This window comes from Sphaeramia orbicularis, chromosome 17, assembly GCF_902148855.1.
Source record: "Sphaeramia orbicularis chromosome 17, fSphaOr1.1, whole genome shotgun sequence".
NCBI classification, from domain to species: domain Eukaryota; kingdom Metazoa; phylum Chordata; class Actinopteri; order Kurtiformes; family Apogonidae; genus Sphaeramia; species Sphaeramia orbicularis.
Window position 1 is genome coordinate 30,585,814 of NC_043973.1, and position 18,894 is coordinate 30,604,707.

The 18,894-nt window shown below is 36.5% G+C and overlaps 1 protein-coding gene across 1 annotated transcript in view; it reads right to left on the reverse strand.

Annotated features, from left to right (window-relative positions):
* Positions 1-18,690, reverse strand: part of emilin2a (elastin microfibril interfacer 2a) — a 43,467-nt gene extending 24,777 nt beyond the window's left edge. Inside the window, exons 1-4 of the mRNA XM_030161357.1 lie at positions 18,458-18,690; positions 15,663-15,788; positions 11,326-11,516; positions 5,634-7,577 (exon numbers count right to left, since the gene is read on the reverse strand). Coding sequence (XP_030017217.1) covers positions 5,634-7,577; positions 11,326-11,516; positions 15,663-15,788; positions 18,458-18,603 — 2,407 coding nt within the window. The 5' untranslated portion in view covers positions 18,604-18,690. The remainder of the gene's footprint in view (positions 1-5,633; positions 7,578-11,325; positions 11,517-15,662; positions 15,789-18,457) is intronic.
* Between the last annotated feature and the right edge of the window lie 204 nt (positions 18,691-18,894).

The following is an 18,894-nucleotide window of genomic DNA, read 5'->3' on the forward strand; positions in this document are numbered from 1 at the left end:
CTGACTTGTTGCATTAACCCTTTCATCCATGAATTATGAGAACCTAATCAAGATTTTTTTCCTCAGTGTTTTTATTACTCTTTAGGCATGAAAAAAACAATGTGATTCAACTTTTTTTTTTTTTTTATGAACCTAGTTTTCATGGGGTTGCGAAAATGTCCACTCAGCTGGACACCATGTGTTTAATTTTTGAAGCAAAGAAACATGTATTTACTGGCATACTGTGTGAAAACTATGAACAATTTTTTTTTTTTTAAATGCTGCTAATCTGATGTTTTCTGGTGTTACATTTTAACATTCTCTAATACTAGTTATTAATCACTTTATAGAGATAATATGCAAAAAAACAACTTTTTGTTGAAAAAAAAAACCCCTGTTAAATACAGTCTAATAATAATAACAAGCAATTGATTTACACTAAAACATGTTAGTGCAGATCAGGTTTATCAAGAACAGTAAAGTTACAGTAATGGTATGAATGTCAGTGTATGAGATGATCCACTGTGTTGGCTGATATGGAACTAAAACAATAAAATCCATGAAGATACAAAAGAACAGCTGTAGAATAACTGTCCACTGTAGTGACCACTATGCATGAAAGGGTTAATATGGTGTATTCCACATAATGTCAAATGAATCTGAGGTAAAGTTGAAAAGTTGCAAAAATAAAAAATAATTTTGTTTGGAGCAAATAATGAAGGTGGTTTTAGGTGGTCAGCAGGTAGCACTGTGGGTTACGTTACTATATAAACAGAGGAGAACGAGCACAACATTCTGTTCTCTTTTCCACCAAAAATTGCTGTGATGTCTTTTTTTTTTTTTTTTCGTACTTTTCAGAATATCTGAGAAGATACAACAAACACCTTATCAATCATATGAGTTAAATGTTCACTACATCAAAATCTACTGCAAATAGGTGTTTCCATTTCTTCTATGAATTTACACTTTGGCAAAAACCATCTGAAGCAAGTGAAGACACATCTCTGCAATTTCCATAATATTTTCCAATGAGAAACCTCAAAATGCACTTTAAACACTTTTATGCAAATGCACCTATTTTATATCCATTTTTCCCTTTTCACTAGAGTTGTATGAAGGTTAGTTTAGAAGGTCGAACTTAAAAAAACCCAAAACTCCTATGACAAAAACATTTTATTTTACAGAAGTTGCTGGTCTTCAGTTTCCTTGACTTTGGTGTTTTAATACACGACTTCAGATCTGCATGGACCCTTTAAACCAGTGTTTTTCAACCTTGGGGTCGCGGCTCCATATGGGGTCGCCTGGAATTCAAATGGGGTCACCTGAAATTTCTAGTAATTGATAAAAATAAAAACAAAATTACTAATAAAAAGTATTTTTTTATGATTCAATATATATTTCATTATAATTAAAACACCACTCACTTTTCCTAATAAAAGTCCACCTCAAATAAAATGCAGGATATAATATGTGAGAGGGAATATCTAGATTGACCTGATCATGTGACCGCATGTGTTACTCCACTTCAACCTGCCTGGACATAATCACAGTCAGAAACCAGATCAAACAGAGAATGGAAAGATTTCTTCGCCCGCCTGGCTCCACTAAGACATCTCCAAGACAAAAATGTCTCCATTTTGAATGTCTGGGGTCACCACAAATTTGTGATGTTAAAATGGGGTCATGAGCCAAAAAAGGTTGGGAACCACTGCTTTAAACCAGGGGTGTCAAACTCATTTTCTTCTGGGGGCCACATTCAAGCCCAATTTCATCTGAAGTGGGCCGGACCAGTCAAATAATAGCATGACAGCCAATAAATAATGACAACTCCAAATTGTTTTAGCACAAAAAATAACATTCAGTTGTGCCAATATTTACATTTATAAACTATCCAAACAAAAAGGATGTGAATAACCTGAAAAAAATGAAATTTGCTAAGAAATATAAGTACAATTTTACCAATATTCTGCCTTGACTTATCATTTATACATATGCATTACAGATCCGATCTACAAAGGCACAAAACATTCAGTAATAAGCAGAATATTGTTAAAATTGTACTTAATTTACTTCAGACATTTGAGGTTTTTCACATTTTATTGTTAAAGGACAGTTTGTTAATGTAAACATTTTCATAATTTTATGTTTTTTGCACTAAATCAAAGAGAAAAAAATGGTGTTGTCATTATTTATATATTATTATGATATTATTTTTGAGTTTGATGCCCTAACTCTCACTTTGCAAATTCATCCAACGGGCTGGATTAGAACCTTTGGCGGGCTGCATTTGGCCCCCAGGCCACATGTTTGACACCTGTGCTTTAAACCATCCAAGTCACCCAATAACACAAACAAAGTGGTCAAAGCAGCAGTAGACCAGCAACAGTGTTTTTCAAGACAAAATGACCGTTTCTGCTGGGTCTGGTGGGTTTGAGGAGAGTGGTAAAAGCTGCGGTCCCTGGTCTGACAGTAAGGTAAAGGGGTGAAAATATTCTAAATCCAGCACACACATGAACTGATAAAGTGTTTATGTGAATAAAATACATCAAATACTGCTTTTGGTTTCCCTACTCTTGTCTGCTTCTCCAAACTGAAGCAATAATGAGTACAATCTGCTCCAGGTAATAGACTGACTACGGATAAATACTTCATACAACAACACTTACAAAAATCTCAACTGACTTTGAGCTGTAAGAACACCCCTCTCAGAACACTACACTCTTACTTAGTCTATTTTCAGAAGCAGGAGGGATACCCAGAACTCATGTGTGAAATAACTGTGATATGAATAAAACACCAAAGCAGAATCTCATTGCGATAAATCTGTATGGAAGTAATTCCAGTGGAGAAAGGTAAAAAAAAAAAACATATGATGACGCTCATTTCAACCTGCTGATTTCAACACTGCCAAAATAAAAATAACTGATCCACAAAGGAAATCTTACAAGCCTAACACATACAAGCTCAAAGCTACTAACTTTGTGGTGTTTTATTCAACATGTTATTTTTGATGCTTCAGATGTCCATCCTGTCTCAGCTGTCTGCTCTCAGCAGCATCTCACAGAACTACACAGAATGGTTGTTTTTATCTTTTTGCACAACTCACCAGTGAGCTACTCGCTGCTCAGTGCTCACATCGAGATTGTATTTCAGCAAAAATAATCACACCAAAAAGGCTTACACAAAAAAGACAGTGCTCAACCAAATTCTCCCTTTGGATGTATAAATACCACATAGCTACTCACTGAATCCCTTTTTCCCCAATTATTTTTGTTTGGTGTAGGCTGATTACAGGGAAGAAATCTGCTGTTTTATTTCTCATTACTTGTAAAAACCAATTTGTCTGCAACTACAACTGCTTAACCGCTCTCCTACTATGACAGATAATATGACAGCATTATAGAGTACACCACCATCCGAATCCAAATATATTTAATTGGGCCATAATAGAATTAGCATTACTGAGGACGTAAAGGTCAATTTGCTTCTTGCAGATGAGTAGGAGGGAGTACATTTCCATGGAAGAAAGTCTTATCATCACTGGTCATTTCTGCTGTACTGACCCCAGCGATGTTATTACCTCCGCCAAGGAGGTTATGTTTTTGCCAGGGTTTGTTTGTTTGTCTGTTTGTTTGTTTGTCTGTCCGTTAGTGTGCAACATAACTCCAAAAGTTATGGACAGATTTGGATGAAATTTTCAGGGTTTGTTGGAAATGGGATAAGGAAGAAATGATTAAATTTTGGTGGTGATCGGGGGTGGGGGGGCCCACGGGGGGGCCCATTTCCAACAAACCCTGAAAATTTCATCAAAATCTGTCCATAACTTTTTGAGTTATGTTGCACACTAATGGACAGACAGACAGACAGACAGACAGACAAACAAACAAACAAACCCTGGCAAAAACATAACCTCCTTGGCGTGGGGGGGCCCACGGGGGGGGCCACTGATCAGCCTTGGCAGAGGTCTGCGCTCTCCGAGTGCTTCTAGTTTATGTATTTATTACCTCCGCCAAGGAGGTTATGTTTTTGCCAGGGTTTGTTTGTTTGTTTGTTTGTCTGTCCGTTAGTGTGCAACATAACTCAAAAAGTTATGGACAGATTTGGATGAAATTTTCAGGGTTTGTTGGAAATGGGATAAGGAAGAAATGATTAAATTTTGGTGGTGATCGGGGGTGGGGGGGCCCACGGGGGGCCCATTTCCAACAAACCCTGAAAATTTCATCCAAATCTGTCCATAACTTTTTGAGTTATGTTGCACACTAACGGACAGACAAACAGACAGACAGACAAACAAACAAACAAACAAACAAACCCTGACAAAAACATAACCTCCTTGGCGTGGGGGGGCCCACAGGGGGGGCCACTGATCAGCCTTGGCGGAGGTCTGCGCTCTCCGACTGCTTCTAGTTTAGGAAGTGGTGTTCATATAATAATGTTGATAAATATACTGTTACAAAAGACCCTAACCCAGGGGTGTCAAACATGCGGCCCGGGGCCAAATGCGGCCCCCCAAAGGGTCCAGTTCAGCCCCTAGGATGTTTTTGTCAAGTGCAAAAATTCCACATTCTTGAATTGAATTAAGCAAAAAAAAAAAAAAAATATATATATATATATATAGCTTGAATTAAGGAAAAAATCTTGAATTAAGACAAAAAAAACCTTCTTCAATTAAGTAAAAAAAAATCTTTAATTAAGCCAAAAAAAATATCTTCAATTAAGTAAAAAAAAATCTTCAATTAAGCCAAAAAAAAAAAAATCTCAAATTTAGCAAAAAATCTTGAATTAAGCCAAAAAAAATCTTCAATTAAGTAAAAAAAAATCTTGAATTAAGTCAAAAAAATTGTTTCAATTAAGTAAAAAAAAATCTTCAATTAAGCCAAAAAAAAAAAAATTCAATTAAGTAAAAAAAATCTTGAATCAAGCCAAAAAAAAATCTAGAATTAACAACTTAATTTTTTTTCTTTGTTTTAGTGCAAAAAAATAACATTGAATTATGAAAATATTTACAAGCTATGCTGTAACACTAAAATGTGAATAACCTGAACAAATATGAACCTGAAATGTCTACAGAAAATTCAGCACAATTTGAACTCTTTTTTTCCCGTTCCTCAGTGTTTAGTGTCTTTGTAGAGCTGATCCATAATGCACATGGACAAATGAGAAGTTGAGGAATAATATTGTTAAAATTGCACTAAATTTTCTTATATTTTTCAATTTAAATTTCAGTTTTTTCAGGATTTTTTTTTCTTTTGGATAGTTTATAAAAGTAAGTATTTTCATAATTTAATGTTTGTTTTTTTTTTTACACTAAAACAAAGACAAAAATTTGGAGTTGTCATTATTTATAACTCCATGGAGTTACCATGGAGGACGCAGAGCAGCTGGCACAAGACCGCCAGCGATGTAAAAAACTGGTTCACCTGGTCAGCTCAACGCACTGGGACGGGACACCTGCTCCGTCGCAGGAGCCCTAACTAACTAACATTATTTATAGGTTATTCTGTTATTATTTTGCTGGTTGGGCCCACTGCAGATCAAATTTAGCTGAATATGGCCCCTGAACTAAAATGAGTTTGACACCCCTGCTCTTACCATTTCTGAGAAGAGATGATCATAGAAACAATCATCAAACAGTCACCAAAACAGTGTCTTACCTGGCTCCTTAGCGGTGACGTCTTTCAAAACGTGTTTGGCCAATGCAGACAGCTGTGTCTGGACCCTCTGCAAGGAATTCTGCAGTGTTGTGATGTCTGCACCATGATTTCCACAGGTGATGTTCATCCTGTGCACACAGTCCCTCAGACCGACAACATTTCTCTCCAGTCCATCTTTGATCTCTTTGATACTGGCAGAAACCCCGTCCAACCTTCCACACACCTTTTCAAGTCTGGACACACGTCCATTCACAGCAGACATGTCTTCAGATACACCCTCAGTGTTTTGTCGACATTGTTTCAGTTCAGATGACACCTGTTCGCTGACTGTATCAAGTCTGTTTCTTAACTCGTTCACCTGATGAGTGATTGCGTCCACCTGAGGTACTGAAGTTCCATAGTCTCGTACTGGACTGCCACTGCCTCTCTGCTCTGCCTGGCAGCATGTTGAGTTCAATTTGCGCATATCCTGGTTGTATTTGCTCAGGGAATCACTTAACCCAGTAACAGCACCAGCCAGACCACGCACATTGTCTTGGAGATTAATCAGTCCTTTCTGGAAGTCCTGAATCGTTTTAGCTTGTCTCTCATTTCCAGCTGACTGACTTTGAACAAGGGCCTCTAGTTGTCTGAGCTTACCTTTGCTGACATTGACATCTGTGTTAAGAACATCCAAGTCATTTCTGTATCGCCTCAGGTCCTTCTGGATGATTTGGAGGATGTTTGATGCTGCAGATGACTCACCTGCATCTACAGTAACTCCTGAACTTGAGCACCCTGCAGAGCAAAGTTCTCCAACTGCATTGATTTTATCATCCAAACCTTGTAGAAGGAATTTGTTGTTGTTGACTTCGCTCTGAATGGAATCCACGGAGTCACCAAACATACCAGGGAATGAGTGGTTGCTCATCTCCACCAGCGTGTTGGTAAACTGGTCTTCCATGCCGTTCACACGCTCGTCCAGAAGCTGCCGAAGTGCTGCCACTTCGTCCACAATCATACGGGTCAACTTCTCTTCGATGTAGAAACAATGGGTCTCTGCATTTTGTTCTGTGATATTAATACGTGCCTCCAGCTCCTCAATCAGTGGGCTGAAATCACTCTCTCCTGGAGGTGTGGACAGGTGTGCCAGTTCATTATCGATCCGGACATTGAGGATGCGGTGAGCCTCTGCGATGCGATCGATCTCACGCCATAGGTCTTTGTGGTCACTGTGATCCTCATCTTCTGTTTGCCTTTGAGTTCGTACAGGTCCATCTGCAGCAGCCATTTCCAGACGTAGCGCCCTGATTTCTTTTCTCAGATCAGCCTCCTTGGCATTCACCAGCTTGGTTAGACTGACAGCTTGGTCATTACAAGTTTTCTGCACGTTCTGCACTGCGTCAGTGCATGAGCTTTGTAGCTTAGCCACCTGTTCTTCAATATTCTGGTCCAGCTCCTTCTTCAACTTGTCGAATTTCCCATCAATGTAGGACTGTATGACATCAAGCTCTGCTATGGCTGGAGTTTGTGTCTGTGAGGCATCCATCAGGATACGGATCTGCCCCTCGTGACTTGTTACAGCTCCTCTTAGGTCATCCAAAGCTTCGTCCTTACTTTTCAGTGCATTGTTGATATCATCCAACCTGGCTACAATTTTTTCTATGGCTTTGTCTCCAGAGGCCCCTCCTCTGGTAGCCTGATGACCATCTAGCACTGCTGGGCTTTCCTCTGGATCACTAGGTGTGGCGGTGTCAGGTGGACGCATGTTGTTGAGAAGTGTCATCAGCATCTTCTTTGTGTCTTCCTGCAGGTCTGTGCGAAGGTTGGACGTTAAGCCTGTCAAAGCTGATTGGAGATCCAGGACTGTTTGAGACAGACGCTGCACTTCACCCTCCAGAAGACGCACCTTATCGGGCCCTCCATGCCTTGTTTCCTGGTGACCTGTCTCTCTGCGCTCTGGTCCTATAGTGACAGAGAAAGAGTTTTAATAATTGCCGGTGATAAAACAAAGTTGGCTTGTTTAAAAGGTTTGGTAACATTTTATAATAAGTACACACTATGAAGCATTAGTTAAGCATTAACAAATACTGAATTCATCATTTATAAAGCATATTTCTGACATGAATGTCCATTAGTATATGCTTTATAAGCACAATTATAAAGGTTTTACTCATTATTAATAAGCACATTAGTTGTGGATTAACAAATACTGAATTCATCATTTATAAAGCATATTTCTGACATGAATACTCATTAATATATGGTTTATAAGCACAGTTATAATGGTTGTACTCATCATTCATAAGCTCATCTACAATGTGCTTAATGATTGTATTCTCATACTTTATAAATTATGGATTCAGAATCAGAATCAGAAAATCTCATTTGTAAATGCTTTATATGTCATAGATAGTGCACACTTTAGATGAGCTCACACCATAGACTTAATTAATGAGTAGTAAGTGCTTTATAACTACCTGAAATAATGAATTCCTGTATTAGTAACTGTTTATATGACATCTATTGGAAAATAAATGTGTGTTAGTATAAAATACCTCCTAACATATTCACTAACCATTAGTACATGTCTGAATAGTGTATGTGCGAACATAAATGCACATCAAAACTGGTTTGTAAGTGATGCAATACTACATTTTTAAACGCTGAATCCATAATTTATAAAGTATGAGAATACAATCACTAAGCACATTGTAGATGAGCTTATTAATGATGAGTAAAACCATTATAACTGTGCTTATAAACCTTATACTAATGAGTATTCATGTCAGAAATATGCTTTATAAATGATGAATTCAGTATTTATTAATGCTTAACTAATGCTTCATAGTGTGTACTTATTATAAAGTGTTACCAAAGGTTTTATAAGTTAATTAAGATGAATTGAAAAGACTTAAAGCATAGGTGTCAAACATGTGGCCCGGGGGCCAAATCCGGCCCACCAAAGGGTCTAGTCCGGCCCATGGGTTGAATTTGTGAAATGCAAAAATTACATATTAACAATCATTTTATTTCAGGTTTTACGTTCAGACCAATCTCAAGTGGCTCAGACCTGTAAAATACTATCATAATAACCTATAAATAATGACAACTCCCAATTTTTCTCCTTGTAAATGTACACATTTTCTTGTAATTTTACTGTATTTACACTAAAACACACTAAAATTTCTCAAAAAAACATGAATAACCTGAAGAAATACAGTATGAACAACGTGAAATGCCTTAAGAAGTGCAATTTTACAACATTATGTCTGTTATTAAACATTTTGTGTATTTGTAGATTCAATGTGATCTGTAAGTTGTAATGCACATGTGTAAATGATAAACTGAAGCATAAAACTGTTAAAATTGCACCTATTTTTCTGAAGAAATTTCAGTTTGTTTATGTTATTCACATTGTTTTAAGGCAGGGGTGTCAAACTCATTTTAGTTCAGGGGCCAGATTTAGCTAAATTTGATCTGAAATGGGCCGAACCAGTAAAATAATAACATAATAATATATAAATTATGTCAATGCCAAACTTTTCTCTATGTTTTAGAGCAAAAAAAGTTAATTTACATTATGAAAAGGTTTACATCAACAAACCATCTGTCAAAAGCTGTGAATAACATGAACAAACTGAAAAAATAAGTAAAATTTTAACAACAGTATGGCTCAGTTTATCATTTACACATGTACATTATAACGTACAGATCACAGTGGATCTACAAATACACAAAACATTGAATAACAGGCAGAATCTTGTTAAAATTGTACTTACTTCTCTTAACACATTTCAGGTTATTCACATTTTTTGCAAAATTATACTTTGTTTTAGTGTAAATACATGAAAATATTTACATTTACAAAGAGAAATATTTGGAGTTGTAATTATTTCTATGTTATTATGATAGTATTTTACTGGTCCTGCCCAATTGAGATTGAATTGGTCTGAATGTGGAACCTGAACTAAAAAGATTGTTAATATCTTAGTGTAGTTTTTGCATTTCACAAATTCATCCCAAGGGCCAGACTGGACCCTTTGGTGGGCCAGATTTGGCCCCCGAGCCACATGTTTGACACCTGTGTTTTAAGCGATTGTTTGTAGATGTAAACATTTTCCTAATGTAATTTTTTACCTTTTCCCACTCCAAAATATAGAGAAAAGTTTGGAGTTAACATTATTTATATATCATTTGTTAGTATTTTACTGCTTCGGCCCACTTGGGCTCAAACTTGCCTGAATGTGGCCCCTGAACTAAATGAGTCTGACACCCCTGACTTAAAGGATCATTTTATTTCCCACCCACCACATGATTTTGGAAAGTGCTACAAAGTCGGAGAAAGGCTGGGAAGTGGTGAGGAATGGTTGAATCAAATGTGTGAATGTGTGTCAGGGATTGTTCTGGGTCGTTCACAGGACAGAGACAAAATACCTACACAAACCCATATGAGGGTTTGAAAGGCTTAGTTTGGATTTTACACAGCTTTAACACCTAAAAAAAAAAATCAATATAACTTTAAGTGTAGGCTATATTTAGAATATTTCTGCTGCAAGTGTTACAGTATGAATTGGGTGTTTTAACACATTTGTCCACATCTGCACTAGCCAGTTGAGTCAGTGATAAAAGATGTAGAAATGTGTTTTTCACAAATGAATCTAAAGGTTCTGAATAGACTGATATAACAGCTTCAGTTACCCATCAGAAGATGAAAAGGCAAATGGGCTGCAAATGTCTGATTAGAGCAGTGGTGTCAAACTGCGGCCCGGGGGCCAAATCCGGCCCGCGGGATGAATTAGTGAAACACAAAAATTACACTGAAGATATTACCAATCAAGGATGTTCAAATCATTTTAGGTCAGTTCAATCTAAAGTGGGTAAGACCAGTAAAATACAATCATAACAACCTGTAAATAATGAAAAACGCTAATTTTAAAAGTAAAATTACACAAAAACGTTTATATTTACAGACTATCCTTTCACAAAAAATGTGAATAACCTGAACAAATGTGCAATGTCTTAAGAGATGTATGCAGAATTTTACCAATATTCTGCCTGTTACCAAATGTTTTGTGTATTTTTAGATCCACTAGTTGTGATGCATATGTATAAATGATAAACTGAGGCGTAATATTGTTAAAACTGCACTTATTTTTCTTAGGAAATTTCAGCTAGTTCATATTTCTTCATGTTATGTTCAAGTAGAGTTCATAGATGTAAACATTTTCATTACGGAATTTTACTTTTTTCACTCAAAAACATAGAGAAACTTTGGTGTTGACATTATTTATAAGATCTTAACCTATTATTTATATTATTTTCCTGGTTTGGCCCTCTTTAGATCATATTAGGCTGAATGTGGCCCCTGAACTAAAATGAGTTTGACATCCCTGGATTAGAGGGTGTTAGTATTGATTCTTTACCTAAATGTCATGAACTACAGAAATCCTAAATAGCTGACTTAGTGTAAACATCAGATTAGAAAAGCTACGTGTGATTTTACAGGAACATAAGTGTCACCTTTGGCTTTTCTCATCTACAAATACAAATTTACATAAATGACATTTTCTAAACTGTTATGACCCCTCATTGATTAGTTTTATCTAGTTTTATCTCATGTAAGAGACTTAGTTCAGTTTACAGCACAGAAAAACATGTTTGAGTATTAAAGTTCACAAGTAATTTAAGAAAAACAAAACACATGTCTTACTCTGTGTGTGTCTGGGCGTATGTGCAGGATTTGGGGGGTGGTAAGGCTGTGTTCCCTGCACTGCTTGGCGATTTGGAGGTGATTTCAGATCTCTACAGTCTGGACCTTGGAAACCAGGACAACATCTCCATTCTAAATCTGTTACTGTCTTGTAGGCAATCTTGTATGTAGGTCGAAACCGAGTTTGGTATCTGTAAAAGACGGAAGAGGAATAAATTAGTTTTGTAACTTCCAAAGATACAATTAGAAACACTTTCACTCCATGCTTCAAATTAACCCTTTCATGCATAGTGGTCACTACAGTGGACAGTTACTCTACAGCTTTACTCTTGTGTATTCATGAGTTTTGTTGTTTTAGTTCCATATCAACCAACACAGTGGACACTTATGCGTCATCTCATAAACTGCAGTTCATACCAGTATTGTAACTTTGCTGTTCTTGATTGGTTCTTGAGTGGAAATCAATTGTTAATATTTATTTTTTGCATATTATCTCCATGAAGTGAGTAATAACTAGTATTAGAATATGTAAAAATGTGAGAAAACATCAGATTAGCTGCATTAAACATGGTTTCATTTCACTGTTTTTATATCACTTTATGATATTGGGTTTTAAATACATGTTTCTTTGCTTCAAGAATAAAATTCATTGTGTAGCTGAGTGGACATTTTTGTAACTCCATGAAAAACAGGTTGATTAAAAAAAAAAAAAAAATCAATCACATTGTTTTTTTTTTTTCATGCCTAAAGTGGAATAAAAACACTCAGGAAAAAAAAAATCTTGATTAAGGTTTTCATAATTCATGCATGAAAGGGTTAATGTTGGTGTAAATTATGTATTTTATTTGTTCCTTTATTCCAAATGAACTGTTTCAACATCATGTATATAACAGAACCGTATGATGACTTCTGCAGTTACAAAATTGAAGGATTTGTGCACTCAAGGCCTTGGACACAGACATTTTCTGAGCTTCTCTGCTTTTCCCCACTACATGAAAATGTCGACTTTTGGGCCAAAGCAAACAGTTCCCAAAGAAACAATAGATGACATCACTTCCCTGAAGGCAAAAGTCATGACATACACAACATCTGGAAAGCTGATGACTGAAACAATCATCTTTGCACATTGCACATGCCACTGATAACGTGGTTGTAGTCTGACTAAGAGAAAAAGGAAACTAAAAACCTTTGGGGACTGTGAATAATCAGCAATGTACACTTAAGCCTTATCTGAGTTGAGCCAATACTGTATATCATGACTTAGAAATGGGGAAAAAATCTGAGGTGTCTGATCATCCTGCCAGGTTTGCTTGCTTTAAAAAAAAAAAAAAAACTGTGCTCATGTGACCAAAGACTTATGAGTTTCCAGGAATCTTTTCCACAGCACTGTGACTGAATCCATCACAAAGTTGAACCACGTATATAACACGTGTTATTGCCAAACTTGCCCTTACTCACAAGCCAAAATGTATTTAATTGCAACACAACATCTTTGAATGAAGAATTCCTGACAGTTGTTAGTCACCAATTACTGTTGTAGATGCTATTTACGCCATTTAAGGAACCCATGGGATTAGCAGAATGCTGTGTTTATTTTACCCAGTTTGAATATAGAAGTAGATTTATATCAGATTCGGACGTGATTTTTTAGGACGGAAAAATGTCTCCTGGAAAAAGCTCAAACAACCAGACATGTATGACATAGCAGGCTCACACAATGTCTGTCTTAACCCTTTCATGTATAGTGGTCACTACAGTGGACAGCTATTCTATAATGTAATTTAACCTGAACTTCCATAACAGTACCTGCATAATATCTGCATGAGTGAATATAAAGGCTAAGAAATAAAATGTTACTAATATTTAACCCATAAAGACCCAGCGCTTCTTTGATGGCAGTTCCCAAATGATTTTTTCTATTTAACCTTTCTTAAGTGATTTATTACCATTTATTATTATATTATCCTCTGTATTTAGCGTTTTTTTCAGTGTAAAGTAGGTATTTTATTATAGTTAATCTGTTGATCGTGTTGCTGTTCATTAAAACTCAGAGTAAATTCAAAGGTTATTAAATCAGAAACAGGGAAAACAGAAAAAAAAGTGAGTTTTTCAGCAAATGTATCATTAATTAACTGTCTCCAGCCACTGTCATTGATCCAACTCCATGGGTTTTACTGGTGAATCAATGTTGTAGAAGATGACAGTGTTTCCATGGTAACTACGGAGCCTCTGAACGTCCAAATGGGTAATATCTGATGACCATGAAAAGATGACGAACTGTATTTTACACTAATTATTTACATTTTCATTACATTTCTCAAAATGCCCATTCAGCTGGTCATTTTTTAACTCCATGAAAAATAGATTCTTAAAATTTTTTTGTAATTGCATTGTTTTTTTTCATGCCTAAAGAGGAATAAAAAGGTTCTCATAATTCATGCATGAAAGGGTTAAATATATAATATACAGAAAATAGAATATAGTTTCTACATACATGTTTCTTAAACTGACAAATTAAATCCACTTCTCTCCACTGAATATCTGCTGAAACACAGTCTACATTCAAGACAGAAGGGAGTGAAGTTTGTGGTTTCTACTTGAGATTCCTTTAGATTAGGTTTCCAGATTAATTAAAGGGTTGAAAACAACGTCTGTTATTGTTTATATGCAATATTTGCACTATGAAAATACAATTAAAACGGAGCATTGTGCAAACCTATGATATAATATATAGTATAATATCACATTTTCAGTACAGTATATAATTTACAGCAGATATTTAAAAGGTATTTGACTTTTTTTTTTTTACATTTGTCTCACACAGGCATGCTGTGGTCAAACACAGGCTTAACTGTAATTCATGGAGCCAATTAAATTGTTTTTATGATACTAATCTCATTGATGAAATTAAACAACATACAGGATATTTTTCCTGACTCTAATTCAGATTTAATGGATGTTAAAATTTTTAGATACCCTGGATCATACTCTTTGGGATCTTTGGAGGTCAGAGTTTCCTACAGCTAACTTAGTTCGACTGGACATTGTGTGATAACCAGGCTACCAATCCCAGGTGTATGGTAACTCTTATTTAATGTCTGTTCTATGTCCTTGTGATCCTGGACATCGCACAAGTGTAGAGAATCGATCAGTTTCGCAGTGTTTACAGTCTAGTCACATAGTTTTTCTTACTTGATTTCTTGGATGGATAGGAAACCTTTAACACCACCTTGCCCAAACATGCTTTTTTATTGGTCTCACAGGGAAAATATAGAAGAAGAACAGAAGAGCATATAACATTTGTCTACACTGAATCCATGTGAAACACAAAGAAAAGTCCTCAATCATAAAAGAGACAATCTGGAAAAGGGCATGAAATGTAAAACTGGCAAATAAGACGTAACAAGGTGGCCCATGAAAAAACACGAGAGATGAAAATGAAAATGACCAGATAAATTTGATGCAAAAAAAGTTTGGACACAATGTTTTACCAATGTATAAATCAGTCATGTTTTTGTTCCAGTTCATTGGTAATTAAATCGTTTCTTTCATATGTCTGTTAGTTGATGACTAGATAACACTGATGGACAGTGTTAACAGCTTAGAACACAGGTGTCAAACATACGGCCCGGGGGCCAAATCCGGCCCGCCAAAGGGTCCAATCCGGCCCACGGGATGAATTTGTGAAATGCAAAAATTACACTGAAGATATTAACAATCAATGATGTCAAAATCATTTTAATTCAGGTTCCACATACAGACAAACACCCAGTCTTTGCCCAGTCTTTTGGTTAACCACACATATGCCAGAACTCAGACATATACTGCTGGTGCCTCCATATCTATTATGGATAATCTTAATCATACCATAGTTAAGCCTAAAGGTTTTCATAATGCCAAAAAAAACCCAAAAATACCAAATGTATGCCATAATACTGCCAAAATAATCACTATCTGGGAACTCTTTTAGTAGATCATAATTCATCTATTTATGAAACTGCGAGTGCTACTGACAGTGTGCTGTTGTATTATCTGCTGAAAATGGTACAGTTATGGTAAGTCATCTCCAGAAAGACATGCTGCTGTGTTAGGATAGCAGTGTCCACACATGCTCAAAGGTTTATTTATATATGGGATAAAAACCTCACTGGCTCATTTGCTTGAAAACCTGCAGACTACAGTTTTAGTCCTGTAGAGTTTCTCTCTATTCATCGTGGGCTTTTCTGCCTCTAGTTCTTATCTCTGAGAGACTTTTTCTAACAGAAAGCCAGTCTGTCAGCTATCTTCCATCCATAGATGCCCCTTTAACCCCTTCCCTTTGCTCCCTGGATGCTCACGTCACTTGTTGCTGGCAGTCTTGTTGGTATGCTGGGCAGGGGGCCACTACGGGCTCCTGGAAGCTCTCCACACTCCCCTGCACTGCACAGCTCACGTTTTTCTGCACCACATAAGCGCACCAGTTCCTAAGGGAAGAGAGAAATAAACATGAGGCTTGGATGCAAATACATATAAGAACTATCATGGAAGCTGGATATGTGAGGGTTCTTTTCCTGCTAGTTTGTTTTTAATTTATCTGAGAACAGTTGCACTAATAGCCTAGTGTAGATCTTGGAGTAATCACCGACATTCCAGTATTTTATCTGCTTCTTATCACCTTTGGAAACACTGGCAAACCCGATCCAAATTTAGACAGAGCGAGCTGATAAAGACTGAGTGAAAGTTACCAGGACACATATCGTCCCTTGAGAATCAGCTGGTTCTATGTCCACTTTTTGCAGAAATGGAGTTAAGCATATCAGGAGATTCTAAAATCATTTAAGTTTATGTCCCAAAGTTCTTAGCTCCAAGCTAAACATCTACACACACCCACACCTAGAAACATTTAGTTCTATGTCCTGAGTGGAGCTGGTTTCAAATCAGGTAGTTCTATGTCCAAGAGGAGCCAATCAGGGGCCAGACCTGGACCATGTGACATTCGCTCAAAAGTAGTTCAGTGTTCAAATGTGTCATTTTTAGACGGGCAAGGCTGTCCCAGAGTCAGGTGTGAGAAGGAGGCTCATAGATAAACTTGTGTATTTGGTAGTCATTTTAGATTTGAGTGTATGAGGCATTTGGACGCAAAATGTGTCATTTCTGGATCAGTTTTATTTTTCATCCTTTCATTCTTTCAGACTAGATTTTGCTCAAGTGTCCAATATTGTCCCGGCCTCAGGTTCAAACGAGAATTTGGCTCATTTACAGACTTGTCATTGATTTGATAGAATCGTTTTATCTGTGAATCTATATTTAATTTTGATGCATTTTTTGCATTTTATACACTTTTTTTCTCATTTTTATTTTTTATGTTATAGATTCTGGTCCAGTGGGCAATGTTGTCCGGTGTCAGGTTCAAATGAGAATGTGTCTCATTCATCCACTTTTATCTATGAGTGTACCAAGAATGTTCAATCCTCATCCATCCTCAGTCTTAAAGGTGGTTCATGGTGTTCCACATCATTTGCCTCCATTCCACAACTAATTCTCCTGCCTTTGAGGATTGAAGTATGGCTGGAAAATGGTTGTTTGCCATGAAAACTGAGTGAACACAGTTTCCTCAGGTCCTCCAGGTGTCCGAACACGTTTATTCACCATTCTACCTTTAACCCTTTCATGCATACTGGTCACTACAGCGGACAGCTATTCCACAGCTGTTCTATTGTTTATTCTTGGGTTTTGTTGTTTTAGTTCCATATCAGGACTCTTATGCATCATCCAAAACACTGAAATACATACAATTACAGTAACTTTGTTGTTCTTGATAAACCTGATCTGCAGTAACATGTTTTAGTGTAAATCAATTGCTAATTCTTATTAGACTGTAATTAACCTTTTTTTTTTTTTTTTGCATATCCTCCTGAGATCCAGCAGTGCATTTTGTCCTCTGTAGGGGACAAAAGTTTGACAGTTTTACTTTAAAAATGCTGTCCATTGCAAAGGACATTCCATTAAAAAAAATCAATAAATAAAAATAGTTTTAAAAATGTATCTGAAAAAACTGTTGCATGATGCAGTTTACAATCAAGACCATTTTTTAATGTAAAAAGCTAAAACTGTCCATTTCCTGGGTCTCAGGAGGATTTTATCTCCATGAAATGAGTAATAACTAATATTAGAGTATGATAAAAATGTGAGAAAACAGTAGCAATTTAGCAATTAGCGGCATTAAAAATGCTTTTATTTCATAGTTTTCACACAGTATATCACTTTCTGATGATGATTTTTAAATACATGTTTCTTTGCTTTTTAAACTAAAATGCATGGTGTCCAGCTGAGTGAACCTTGTTGTAACTCCAAAAAAAAAAAAAAAAAAATCAATTGCATTGTTTTTTTTTCATGCCTAAAGCGGAACAAAAACACTCAAGAAAAAAATATTGACTAAGGTTCTCATAATTCGTGCATGAAAGGGTTAATGAAAAAGGACAGATGTGCTCATTTTAGTTGTCCACCTTAAATACACTTGGATTGGAAAACACCAGCAAAGGATGGTTTTTACTGTTGCATTTTGTGACATCAGTGTAAAAAACATGTAATCACTGACTAAAACGTTCTTAGTTTGTTCATAACTTTAAAAAAAAAACAACTCTGGTGGACATAGAACTTGTTGACCAGGGACAACTTCCAGACCTTGGAATCAGAAAGTTCTATACATGTTCTATCTGTAAGCCTATGGAGATATAGAACATGTGAACAATATGTTTAGGGTTCCTTCCACAGTCAACACTATTCCACACAAAAGATGATTGATAACTCTGCAAATATCACAGATCAGACAGATGACATTTACAAACTCTGTTTTCTCAAAATGAGGGAAGTGGACATAGAACCAGCTGATTCTAGATGATAGACATGACTATATATGTATGTATGTATGTATGTATGTATGTATGTATGTATGTATGTATGTATGTATGTGTGTATGTATGTATGTATGTATGTATGTACTATGTTCGATATGAGGCCATTCTGATCCGGTGAAAAGTTTGTAACACACTTATCTCGCAACTTTGGGAACAATTACGCACAAGGGAAGAGTTTGGGTGAAGGAACAGCAAGAAGCGGTGCGTCACACAAGCGTAAATCTCCTTTTTCTTACCTGTTTCTGTGTCTGTGAACCGCTCCAGTGTATGCAGACCCTTGAAACAGGTCATAAGACGAGGGAGACCCGTGAGACAACTGCAGGTTTAACAGTAAAGTGAAAAGGGTCCACCGCAGGTCCATCTCTCCATGCGCGTAAACCATACCTAACTCCAACTTTGAAAAACACACTCTGTTATTCCCATACACCAAGTCACGCTTCCCTCACTGGCTAAAACTCCAGTTACTCAACTTTGGGGAAGTCCACATCCACTGTAACTCCTTTGGAATGACGTACAGGGTCCACACCCACCCAAAAAAAAAAAAAAAAAAAAAAAAAAAAATTCGGACCAGAAAAAAACGCCGCCCTCTGTTAAACGGTTTATAGCAGGGGTGTCAAACTCATTTTCTTCTGGGGGCCACATTCAGCCCAAATTAATCTGAAGTAAAATAACA